Raw genomic sequence first — 13,058 nt, forward strand, 5'->3', positions numbered from 1 at the left:
ATAATAACATTGTACTGCAGTATGACCAATTCTGTTGCATACCTTACATGTTGGTTTTGACATTCTACCTCTTCCTCTGCCACCTCTCATGCCTTGAGAATTAAATCATATCCAATTGTCTCGTGATCCAAACTTGTTGCCTTTAGACTCATTTTTTCTAGCAAAATTTGCAGATGCATTCAAGTTGAGGCTACTGAAATTGTTGAGTTGCTCCAATATACTTTTAAAGACTAGTAATTAGGATTGCAAATTAACTCAACTGATGTTGATCTGGCCAGACAATTTAACTAACACTAGATTGTATTCAGAATCCAACCAGTTTAGTGTTTGAATCATCAGATCAGGGCTGGAGATGAGTGGTCCTACCAGCTTTAACTTGTCAGTAAAACTCTTCATCTTAGAAAGATATTGCTCCATCTTTATCTCTCATTTACTTCAGACGTGAAATTATGATTTTAGGTAGATGATCCTTGATATGGATTGTGCACCTGCAAGGCTTTGAGCTTCATCCCAAAGTTCCTTGGAGGTTTCACAATGCAGCAACTGAGTTGCAACATCAATTGACATAGAATTCATCAACCATCCTAAAAGGGCTTGATCATGTGCTTGCCAATTCTTATAGTTAGGATTGAAATTTCTGGTTGTATCATCTATGGTAATGAATTGTTTTGGACATTCTTTTGTCCCTAGCATATATCCATTGAATTTGCAGCCTCTAATCAATGGTAAGACCAATAATTTCCATATAGGAAAGTTATCTATGTCCAGCTTGACAGAAACTGTTGAAGGAAGGTCATTTTTCTGGTTTGAGTTTGCAACAGAGTACATGATTGATTTGGTTGGATCAAGAGTCTTCAAGCTTAAGTGTTCTGATACCAAGAAAGAAAATGATATTGAATGTTATGTGTTATTCCATAGATTAGGAATGTTTAAATACATGTAGAGATGATGCAACTATTATTCTATAATCATGCTAATAATTACAATTGTGATTCCAAAATGATGCTAATGATAATTACAATAATTGTTGCATAATAATATAAAGTAAATATATAGAGCGTGGTATATGCTAAGATTAAGGATCACCATATCATAACAATAGAGTTATGATCCCCTACAATTAATTGTATTAATTGTAGGATATTTACTTTCTCTAACTCCCTCAACAACAAAAAAACATTACCCAAACTATTCAAACTATTTACATCAGTAATTTCTCCAAGATCATTTTAAGATTAATTTGCCTTCATGTTCATCAAATTTCAGTTCACGGTGTTATATAATTCTCAGAAGGGCAAAAGGTGGATTATGAGTACTAACAAAGACACAAAATTGCTTGGCTTGAAAATTGAAGGCTTTATTTCTCAAAACATATTAGTTATTTTCATTTTCAAAATTATTTATTCTAAACTTCATTTATCAGCTTGTAAATAATTCAATTCTAATTTTTAATCACTAAATAATCAAGCTAATAATTTCATATGATGTATGCATATTTGATATTTGTTTTTTTTCTTTTCAAGCGACTTTTATATCAATAATACATTAAATAACTTTAATTGTTGAACTTGATTATTAGCTACCACAAAGACGTGTGGAAGGTTATAACAAGCATCATGCAGTTGCAAGTGATCTCTAAAAAAATTAAAGTTAAAATAAATAATTATTATTTAATTCAAAGTTGGATTAATTTCAATGGGTGTAATTTTCACGCCAAAGCCATATATTATGACATTTATCATGGAAGTATTAAAGCAATGTCATTAAGAGGTGAAAAAAATTGTCATGTTGAAAGAGAAAGAAACAAAGTATACTATGAAGATGTCTGGTGTTGTGAACGAGAGAGATATTAATTGATTGATTTTGATTTTTTGTTGATTAGTAGAGAGAATAATTGAAAAATATATTCCTCTCATTTTATATCTTTTGATATTTAAAGTTATACACATAACTTAAGAAATTATTAAATTATATAAAAAATTGATAAATAAAATAATCACATTTAATGCACGGCGTAAACTGAATGAAAAAGAATTGAAAAACTAAATGATGAAAAGATGAATAATGATACAGTTGAAAAGTACATAACAAACCTATATTGAACTTCCCAACTATCAAAAGAATAGAAAAGTTAAAACAAATATCTTTGAACAAATCTAGTAACAAAAGTGTTAAAATTTTAATAACAAAAAAGGTGTTAAAAGTTTTAAAAAAATATCATTACTTCTACATTGTTTCATTTTCAAATTTTGCAAAAATAAGATTATAATTTTTGAAATATGTAAATATGTTTTTAATTTTTTATCCTCCTTTTATGGTTTTAAACACACCCTTAAATTGCTTAAACAATGTTATTTGGATATGCTAATTGTTTGAAAGTGGGAGATAGATGCATTTGGTGAATACATTTTTTTCTGGAAAGAATTGAAAAAAGAAGAAGATGATAATTATATTTTCCCTCAATTGGAAAAAAGGAAGATACAAGTAACAACGATAGCTTGTACTTTTAGGTGATTAGGGAAAGGGAGTTACAATAGTATCTTATACATTTGAGAATTTCACACCTTTATAAATCGATTATATTAACTTATTGTAAAAAATATTTTCATATTATAATATAATATTTTAACCAAAAAAATAGCTTTAAATTTTTTACAAACAATGAGATGTGATATTACTGTTAAACATATTTGTGACATTCATACAGGGTAGGAGTATGCTGAAGTTTTTCAAATTTAACTATATGTTTTATAATAAATCAATATATATAAATAAATAATTAATATGTACCTTTATCATTTATGAAGTAATAGTAAGATAAATTTTCTATAATCTTAGTTTAATATTTTCTGTTTACATATAAATTACTTATTAAAAATATATTTATAAATAAATGTAATATCTATATATTGTTAGTATATTTAATTCATATATCATTCACAATTAACTTGTATTACTTATATTGAATAAATGATAATTAAAAATGAATAATAAATAATACAATAACACTATAAAAACTTTTACACTATTAATGCATATATTTTTATTTCAATATTCAAACATTTGACCCGGAGCATAAATGATGAATAATATTTTCTAAAACAAATTAACTCTATTGCATTGGGTGAGAATACTTTTTCTTACTGTTATAAAAAAGACATAAATTATACTGGTCATTTAAGTATACTAATCATACCAATTAATTTTAGCTATATTGCTCAGTATCCATTTAATTTTTTCTTAAAAAGAGACTCCGTTTTTATTAAAAGTTTGGTATAGAGGATCAAAAGCACAATATTTATCTTTGCTTATATTTCTAAAATATTATCTATCAACAAATTACACATTATTTTAACAAATGATATAAATAAAAACATTTATTACATTTTTTATTATTTTTGCATATTAATGTTACAGGAAAGATCCACTTACTTTAAGAGTATGTTTTTTAAATTTACTTTATATCATAACCATTAATTTTATAGACATTTAATGATTTAGACCTACGTACTAATGGATAAGATAAGGATTTTATGAGCATTTAATAATTTAGATCTACGCACTAATGACTAGGATAATGAATAAGTTTAAAAAACTTACTCATCGTGTTAATATTAATATAATGATTCTACAACCATATCTTGATAACTAGTATTAATAAGTAGAGTAAATTACACTGACACCTCCTGAGTTTTAGTGAAATTATATAAATCATCTCTCACTTTTATACACTTACACAAACCCTCTCATTTTTTATACTTTCATTACACTGACCACCCTACATGAAAAGTAAGTGTAATTTTGTGAACAAAAAATATGATAAATGCAATTAAGTTAAACAAAACATGATATATTCTGGAGACAAATCCAAATAATATATGAGTCGATACCTCTTTATTATTTTTGGTTCGTTATGATATAGTATAAGAGCGGTTTAAATAATATATTTTAGAATTGTTGATGCATTTTGTAACCAAAAATAATAAAGATATATTAATTTGTATATTATTTGAATTTTTCTACACAATATACCATGTTTTGTTTAACTTAATTGCATTTATCACATTTTTTGTTTAGAAGATTACACTTGTTTTTCATGCAGGGATGGTCATGTAATGAAAATGAAAGTATAAAAACTATAAGAAATTTGTGTAGATGTAGAAAAGTAAATGATAATTTATGTAATTTCACTAAAACTCAGGGTGTCTAATTATACCTTTCTTTTTTCTTACAAAATTGAGGTGTACAGTAGTTTGTGTAGACAACATTACTTAACTGTTGACCATAATCACTCCCATCTCCGAAACGTTTCATTTCTTTCCTTCCGAATCTCACTCCTCCAATCATGCCACAAAACCACGCTATCCGTTTCGGAGTCATAGGCTGCGCCGACATAGCTCGCAAGGTCTCACGCGCCATCTCACTCGCCCCCAACGCTGTCATCGCCGCCGTCGGGAGCCGTTCCCTCGACAAAGCTAAACTCTTCGCCGAGGCCAACGGCTTTCCCGACGATGCCAAATTGTACGGCTCCTACGAGGCCGTACTGGATGACCCTGACATCGACGCCGTGTACGTGCCGCTACCGACGAGCTTGCACGTGCGGTGGGCGGTGGTGGCAGCACAGAAGAAGAAGCACGTGCTGTTGGAGAAACCGGTGGCTCTTAATGCTTTGGAGTTTGATGAGATAATTGAGGCGTGCGAATCCAATGGGGTGCAGTTCATGGATGGTACCATGTGGGTGCATCATCCTAGAACGAGTGTGATTAAGGATTTTTTATCTGATGCGCACCGTTTTGGAGAACTCAAATCGGTATTAGGCATTTCAATTTGATGGAATGAAACTGTTTAATTTTCTATCCAATTATTTTCGAAGTAACCACTATAGTCCTTACAAATTTTCTTACCAATTTGATTCCCCAAAAAGTAAAAACTCAAACCACTACACAAAATTGTGAAATTGAATCAATATAGTCTCGCTATTAAGTCATAAAAATGATTAATTTGACCATGTTTGATATTTTTTTTATAATCATTTTGAGTTTTTCAACTTACCAGGAACACAAGACTAAAATAAGTCTTTACTCTTAAAGTAAATATCTATTTTTGTTCTTCAAAATTTTTGTGTATATCAATTTAGTTTTAAAAAATTGACAAGCCCAAAGTGGTCAAACACAAAAAAATCAAATTGGTCATTTTTAGCATTTTTGTTCACTCTTGCTTTTTTAAATTTGTTATTATTTTTAAATGATTGCTATTTTATGCACATTCTTGTTATTATTGTGATTAAGTTCAAGAATGCTGCAACCTGTTAGAGCTATTGTGATGATTGAGGTCATCAAAATTTGTTTGGTAAAAAGGTGATAAACCTTCTATTGTCTTTCCATTATCTAAAAATATTTGTTGCGAAGATTGTTGTAAGGCTGCTCTAAGCACCAAAAGTTACTAAACCATATATTGTTAAGTTTTCAACATTTGAGTTTAAGAAAGTCTAGATTTATAGTGCAAGAGAAGTTAAATGTTTTTCTAAGAGGTTGTGATCATAAAAGCACTTTACCAAGCACAAATTAGACTCTGTTGATGTTGAAAGAAAAGTCACCAAAGAGCATTCTGAAATTGAGCCTGAGCATCATATGAAGCATGAACAACTGAAATCTTCCTTGTGACTTTTATCTATTGTTATGTGTTTTCTATATTTTGGGTACAGTTGTTAATTGGTGTTTTGTTGAAGCTTTTGGCATGAGATCTTGCCTATAATTTTTTGTACTGTATCATCTGAGTTTTTGAATTTTGAACCATTAAGCTGATAATGTTTGGACATGTTCCTCTAGCTTTCCCAGAATGATAATCGAATTCATTGATGAAACCTGCTTCATGTTGACCCTTCCTGTTTTTACATGTTGTGAGTGATTGGGGTAGCATAATTTTATAGTGAAAATAGCATGGTTAAAGCTTTGGGTTCTTTTGATTTACCTGTTGCTTATTGATTGTTGAGTTGTTCATTAGATGTCTAAACAGTAGTTGACATAAGGTCTCTTTGCCCCAAGTACAAGTTGCAAAATTAGGTTCAAGCTCAAGTGAGGGAAAATGTTTGTGGAACAAACAAATAATGTCTGTTGTCTGAATGTATGACACTTTCGTGTAATAAATCTAAGCCAACATAAATCCAAATTATGTCTTATTTTGCAACTGTAAAGTAAAGTAAGTATAATGATTTTAATTTTATGGAAATCTGTTTCTTTTTAATTTTAATTAGCATTTATTAATGATTTTTCAAATGTTTTCGAAAGAGCATTATGGCTCGTATGATCCGTGTAGCCGACCCCACTTAGTGAAATTAAGGCTTGGTTATTGTTGTTTTGATTTGCATGTCCGATATCTTTACGGCTGCACTGTTTTTCCGAAGTTTGATCTGCTTCCTAGTTCCTGATTCTGGTTCTCTGTAATTGTGATTCTTTGTTGTTTGTCTCAGACTTGAAAGATTTGTTTCCATCATTTTCTTGGTAAAGTTTGAGATAGTTAATTTAATCTCAATCGTCTGAGTAAATATGAGTTCTCCATTGTACAATTCTTCATATCTTTACTTATACATGCAATGCATATTGTTTGGACTTTAAAAAGTATCCATTGAAATAAAAATAACTCAGAAGGCATTCCTTATAGGCCTAGGCTCTTGTCAATATTAGAATATTGGCGAGGCGGGTTGTTTAAAGATTGATAATACTTATATTGTGTTCATGTTCTATCGTGACAATGTTTCTTTTTGGGTTGCACAGATTCACACCTGTTTTACATTTGGTGCTGATGCCGATTTTCTTCAGAACAACATTCGCGTGAAGCCTGATCTTGATGCTCTCGGCTCTCTTGGTGATGCCGGGTGGTATTGTGTTAGGGCAATCCTGTTGGCTGCCAACTATAAATTACCGAAAACTGTATTAGCCTCACGTGACCCTGTGCTTAATGAGGCTGGGGTGATAATGGCTGCTGGGGCTTCTCTATACTGGGAAGATGGTAAAGTAGCAACCTTCTATTGCTCTTTCTTTTCCAACTTGACAATGGATATAACTGCTATTGGGACAAAAGGAACTCTGCATGTTCATGACTTTATCATCCCTTATCAAGAGAAGGAGGCATCATTTTATACGTCTTCGGAATCGAAGTTTGATGAACTAGTGACTAAGTGGGATTCACAGCCAAGCAAGCATACAGTAAACACAGATCTCCCTCAGGAGGCTCTTATGGTAACGGAATTTTCTCGCTTGGTGGGAGAAATCAAATTCAACAACTCTAAACCTGAGAAGAAATGGCCAACAATTAGTAGGAAAACACAAACAATATTGGATGCTGTGAAGGCTTCAATTGATAGAGGTTTTGAGCCTGTTCATATTCAGGAGTGAAGGTGTTTGTATTGCTGTTGTATCTGAACCTTGCTTAAGTGAGAACTTTATGTTTTTTCTTTCTTGCTGTTAGTACATTACAAATAAAGACATGTTACAATTTGTTTGTGAGCAGTTAATTTCTGCAATGTTGTGGAAGCATGCAGGATCTGTGCAACAAAACTCACATTGTGCACTTTTTTTATGTCTTTCATGGATGGTGATGATTGATGTACAAAATATCTCAACTGTGATGACAGGAATAACTTCTACAATTTAAGCATCCATTGAGCTCGAGTAAAAGATGAATTTGTATTTTATGTCCATTTCGCTAGTAAAACATTGTTCTAGGAATCTATGGCTATAAGTCCTTGAGGTATATAAAATGATATACATTTTAGGACAGAAGATGTGCTCTTAAATATTCATGGCTTGACATTGTGGCATCTCAAAGTATAGATTTGTGAAAAGAATTCTAATTTTATATAATTGAAGATTAAATTTTCAATTTGGCAGTCACGTGGGACTTTGAATTCATATAAAGAAAATATTTCAAATTAAAAAAAATAGGCATAAGAACTGAAGATATGATTTGAGTATAGTTGCCCAACTGATAGAAGAAATTAGTGGAAAGATAAATAAAAGCAGAAGCAATGCACACATGTGGACAGAAGCAGCAAGGTAGAAGCCATAATAGATTTTTATTTTTCTCTTGCTATTACTTCATGTTCAGTCATGTTATATATAACTTTCTTCTCTGACATGGTTGGGTAGTTTTCTTATTATAGGCCTATAGGGATTGGGATTAGTCCTTTGAATACAATTAACAATGAGATTTTGATTTTGTCGTTTATTAACGATTGTTTGTTTTTTACTCAGTTATGTTATTTTTAATGCTTGTGATTGTGTTGATACCCACTATAGCACTACATGATCATATTGAGCTTAAGGTTTGAGTGTGTTCAAATCCTTGAGAGTTACTAAATATTATATATTTTAATGGGCTTGATATGTCTTAATTATTATGTATGATTTATGCATATCAAATATGCAATAAATTAAGAAGCAATGATTACCTCAGGATAATTCACCTTCAAAACTAATCAAGCGCTAAATGAGAGATATCTTTATGGGTTTGTTAATAATGATTGGGTGAAACTAATCTTGAGAATAATTTCCCTTTTGACTTAGTTCTCTTATTTAATTTAATTTTTTAGGTCTAGATTATTTTACTTATAAATTATTTGGTTTATATAATCTATAATTTAATTGGTATTCAATACATAGTTGTTGTGGATTCGCTCTTCTTTTTATTACTTGACCATGGAATTGTATGGATAGAAACATATTCTTTTGCATAGACCATATGTATCCTCACAAATCTTATTAGAATGAAGAACATACACAAGATGGTGGTGGGAGAAGCTCTCCAAGCAAGGTTTTTCCCCCATAAACAACACTGAACCTGACCTCTTACTTAAGGAGGAACCAGACATATATCATCAAAATCAAGCACGGTTAGTTGAGATAGAATCATGTTTAAGTAAAAGCTAATTATTATGTTAAAATCTCTCATATATAAAGTTTGTATTCCATTTTTTTTGAACTACCTATAATTTAGTGATTCCTAAACTCAATTTTAAATGTAACTACATTCCACAAACCTGGAAGATTACAGCCTTTTATATTCAGTTTTAGTCAAACATATGAGACGACCTTAATGATAGGGAAATTATTTGAAGACATAGCTGCCATGTGACTCAACTGGATGATTTAAGAGGGTAAATATATCATGCATTTTATCACATATTTAGTTTTTGACAACAATTCTCAGGAGAACTCATTATATCAAAATATTCATTTCAACTTAAAGGGCAAAGTAAGGATATGCAAGCATAAATCCTACATACAAAATAAATTTAGTAACAAGTTGATGAAGGCAAGAAGTTCCAAAAATGAAACTTAGAAGCGTGGAAATACCAAACTAATATATTGAGTCACTAGTCTCTTCTAACAGACATGCTTAGAAACTGCTTGAGAATACTAAACTTATAGCACTACATCTCTACCAAACTAACCCTAGGCAGCATCACTCACATTTTTTCGGTTTGCCATATACGTTAAATAAATGGTCCATATATATGCGCAGGAACTATTCACCAGAGGCTGCAGAATTGTGAAAGAAATACAAACATTAGTTAAACACCTGGAAAGTAAATGCTGAGTTGAAGCTACCGTTAATATCGAATAAAACAGAAAAATTATGTTATTAAAAAAGACGTCTCACACAAATTTACATACCTGTAAATGGACTGGAATGAATCTGAAGGTAAAGAAATCACATATAGGCCAATACACAGCACCACCTAATAATGTAGGGAGTAAATCTCGTTTCAACCTGGCAATAATTTCAGGCCCACTTTCACCTGACATTGGCAACAAAATAGTAACTAAGAATCATCGAGAACCTCAGGGCTTTTGCACAGAGTGAGATGAAAAGGCAATACAATTGATCTATAAATATAGCAGATTTTGAAAACCCTGGCTTAAGAAGCCAAGTAATGCATGGAAACAATCATGCACATGATATATCAGTTAAATGGCACAAATTCCCTAAACCTAAGCTTGTACGAAATTATGTCGAAGCTAACTAAAAATATTTGGAGTTAAAAACTATCTTAATCAGACAACAATACATGTCAGTGAACTATCATACAAATTTTGTGGAATTGATCATTTAAGAAAAAGTCAACACATAATAAGTTAAAAAAATCACCTTGCACAGCACCATTATAGGCGAAGAAAACAGTATTGATGATGGGACCAAATAAAGCCTGTCCCATGAAAATCTTTTTCAAGGTTGTTGACACATCTCTCTTTGGTAAAATTCTGGACAGAAAATTAAACCACATATGCTGTGATGGCCCCAAGATTAGCAATCCATATATTGCCATGCGGGATGTCCTTTTTAAATCATACGAAGCAGAAGAAGAGTGTAATGTGATCATCTAAGACATGTTTAGATCAACAAGTTAGTGAAGACAAAAATGCCGAACATTGCGATTCATATTTTGCATAGGAAACATACAAGATCTGGAACTACTAAAAAGACAACCAAGAAAAAGCCAGAGCCCCATTAAAAGTTAGAACACTTCAGTTTAGCCTCAGAAAAATTGACATGATGCAAAGAAAAAGTCTGAAAAATTACAAACAAAATTGACATCAGAAATTGTTGAGAAGGTTGTTGGCGCAATTTTATGCATAATATAATATATATATATATATATATATATATAATTTTAAGCATTAGTTGTAACCATTGTATATATATTAACTTTAATAAGTAATTATATATATATATATATATAATTACTGAAAGGAAAATCTCATCCTGCCCATGTCTCCCCTGAAAATATAAAGAAACAGAAACTGGTAGAACAGAGAAAGAATTCCTCAATTATCGAACAAGTGAGTAAGTATGTCCAGCAATGGAAAAGGAAACTATATTTATGAAGATGTATAAGCAGCTGCCCAAAATCCAAAGATCGGAACTAAACCCAAAATTGACTTCAAACATGCACAAAACATCCAAATCCTTTACTCAACCTCCATATCAGAAAACAGAAAACAAATGATATTTCAAAAAAATCCTCTAGTACATATAAAATACATAGTAGTTCCCGTGATTTTAAATTTCCGTTGCATTTACAGCAATCACAAGATAATGTGGCCAATGCAATCACAAATTTAGTCGCTATGTGACTGTGAAGACTAATAAAAGTAAATTTGTAATATTATAGCTGCAATTTTGGTTGCACACTACAATTCAAAACAAACATAGTAGTTTACCCACAATAGATAAAGGATTGGAAGGAAAAAATAAACAAATCCTACAAGAGTGGTCACAATGTAAATTCCAAGTAAACATTTCAGACATCACTCATAACCAGCTATTCGAGGGAAGTTATTGAAACCTGTTTCACATTAGTCCCTACTAGAAAAGCAAAACAATTTCCAATAATTTAAATAAAACACTGAATTATGAGCAAGTACATTTTTACTGTTAGCTTACTTCCATTTAAAAAAGGAAACATTTTGACAAAATGCCTATTTCAGTCCCTAAATTTGTGTTAGCGCATGACACATTAGTCTTTGAAAGTGATTCAAATAGGGGGCTGCTTTACATGACGCAGACACAACCTCTTGATTGCGGCCACCAGTGCAACTGCAACAGGCAGTGATTGCAGACTGCATTGAGGGCATCACACTGCAATGAGACTGCTGCTGGGATATAAAACTCTGGTCCCTGATTTTAGGGAATTATCAATTTTATCCTAAAATGGTAAGCAAAAATCATATTAGTCCCTTGCTTAGTTTAAAATTGTGGTCCCAACCGTAATTGCGACCACAATATTGAAGTTTTGGAAGTCTCCACAACTGCAATTACCATGGCATCAGCAATGCTTAGCTGCAATTCACTACACCAAGGAAACACAGACACAAAATGGGGCATGGATACAACACAGCACAGGCACGGGGATACAACACAGCACAGGCACGGGGATACAATAAAAGAAATATAAAGTGGTATAGAATATGACTAGGAGTGTCCAAAAGTGTCTAATACATATAGGTATATGTGTCACGTAGTGACCATTGTGAAGTGTCCGTACTTCCTTGCCATACACTCAACCTAATTTCAACCAAGACGACAGCCGCAACTTAAAACCATTCCCTTCTATTGGACTAATGGAGAATAATTTCATATACTAATACAACTAACTTACAATTTCGGTAACTAAAATGATAATTTCCTAAAATTAACAAAACCGGAGATCACATTTCAACCCATTCCCTTCTAAGAATCCAACTCCTCTACCTGTGAAGTTAAGTCCGCCGCAGCAAAAATAAGCGAGGACGTGATGCTCTTGATCATAACCGGGTGAGTTTCGAGTTTTCGCAAATACCAACCAACGAACCCAACCTTCGTAGAAGAAGAAGAAGAAGAAAAGGAAGGAGGGGACGTTGGTGTGAAACAAGGGTGTGAAAGTTTGTGATGCGACGGCGCTTTGTTGATGCGGTAATAACGTCGAACATGTGGTGTGCAATGTGAAGGGTCAGAGAGAATAGCATTTTTAAATGTGGTTAAGGAATTGGAAAACGAGGGTTTCGTTGTGAGGGAGAAGCGATTGATTATGATACGTGAGATTGTGTTGTTGTTCATTGTGGAGTGTGAAGAATGAAGAAAGTGAAGGTTCATGATGGTGGCGTTGATGGCTGAGCCATTTGAACATGGGAGAATGAGGAAGAATCAAACGTCAAGTCGTTTGCTTAAGTTCGGATTATTGGTTGATATAACCTCCTCCAACGACTTGTCGTTTAACTAGTTCTTTTTGGGAGTTACCCATATGCTACCTATTGTTTATGAGTAAGTATCATCTTCATTAATGGAGAGAGATAAATACCATATAATAACACATAAAACAAAATATGTAATAACATTTTTATCTTTTTATTTACTGTGAGATCACTTTTTTGCCATTAAAAATATGAGTAAACACAATCATTTGCATCTTCATTAATGGAGAGGATCTTTGTTCATTGTTTATTGGTTTTTTTATAACAAGGAGATTACATTTTCTATCATACATCTTGTGGCCATTCCATGTGACATGAGTTGTGATT

The 13,058-nt window shown here is 32.0% G+C and overlaps 2 protein-coding genes across 2 annotated transcripts; one reads left to right on the forward strand and one right to left on the reverse strand.

Moving 5' to 3' along the window:
* LOC109360879 (uncharacterized oxidoreductase At4g09670) lies at nt 4,266–7,578 on the forward strand. Its single transcript, XM_019606069.1, has 2 exons — nt 4,266–4,810; nt 6,774–7,578. The coding sequence occupies exons 1-2, from the start codon at nt 4,346–4,348 to the stop codon at nt 7,392–7,394; spliced, it is 1,086 nt and encodes a 361-aa protein (XP_019461614.1). The 5' UTR covers nt 4,266–4,345; the 3' UTR covers nt 7,395–7,578.
* On the reverse strand, nt 9,260–12,678 carry LOC109359163 (PXMP2/4 family protein 4-like). Its single transcript, XM_019603726.1, has 4 exons — nt 12,253–12,678; nt 10,150–10,381; nt 9,675–9,799; nt 9,260–9,539 (listed from the first exon to the last, which is right to left on the reverse strand). The coding sequence occupies exons 1-4, from the start codon at nt 12,631–12,633 to the stop codon at nt 9,453–9,455; spliced, it is 825 nt and encodes a 274-aa protein (XP_019459271.1). The 5' UTR covers nt 12,634–12,678; the 3' UTR covers nt 9,260–9,452.

The sequence above is a fragment of the Lupinus angustifolius genome, chromosome LG11 (assembly GCF_001865875.1).
Source record: "Lupinus angustifolius cultivar Tanjil chromosome LG11, LupAngTanjil_v1.0, whole genome shotgun sequence".
In the NCBI taxonomy this organism is placed as follows: Eukaryota; Viridiplantae; Streptophyta; class Magnoliopsida; order Fabales; family Fabaceae; genus Lupinus; species Lupinus angustifolius.

Coding starts and splice junctions, on each gene's coding strand:
- LOC109360879 (XM_019606069.1), top strand. CDS start 4,346: ATGCCACAAAACCACGCTATCCGTTTCGGAGTCATAGGCTGCGCCGAC. Junction 4,811..6,773: donor GTTTTGGAGAACTCAAATCG/GTATTAGGCATT, acceptor TGGGTTGCACAG/ATTCACACCTGTTTTACATT.
- LOC109359163 (XM_019603726.1), bottom strand. CDS start 12,633: ATGAACCTTCACTTTCTTCATTCTTCACACTCCACAATGAACAACAAC. Junction 9,800..10,149: donor CTATAATGGTGCTGTGCAAG/GTGATTTTTTTA, acceptor TGCCAATGTCAG/GTGAAAGTGGGCCTGAAATT. Junction 9,540..9,674: donor TCATTCCAGTCCATTTACAG/GTATGTAAATTT, acceptor ACAATTCTGCAG/CCTCTGGTGAATAGTTCCTG.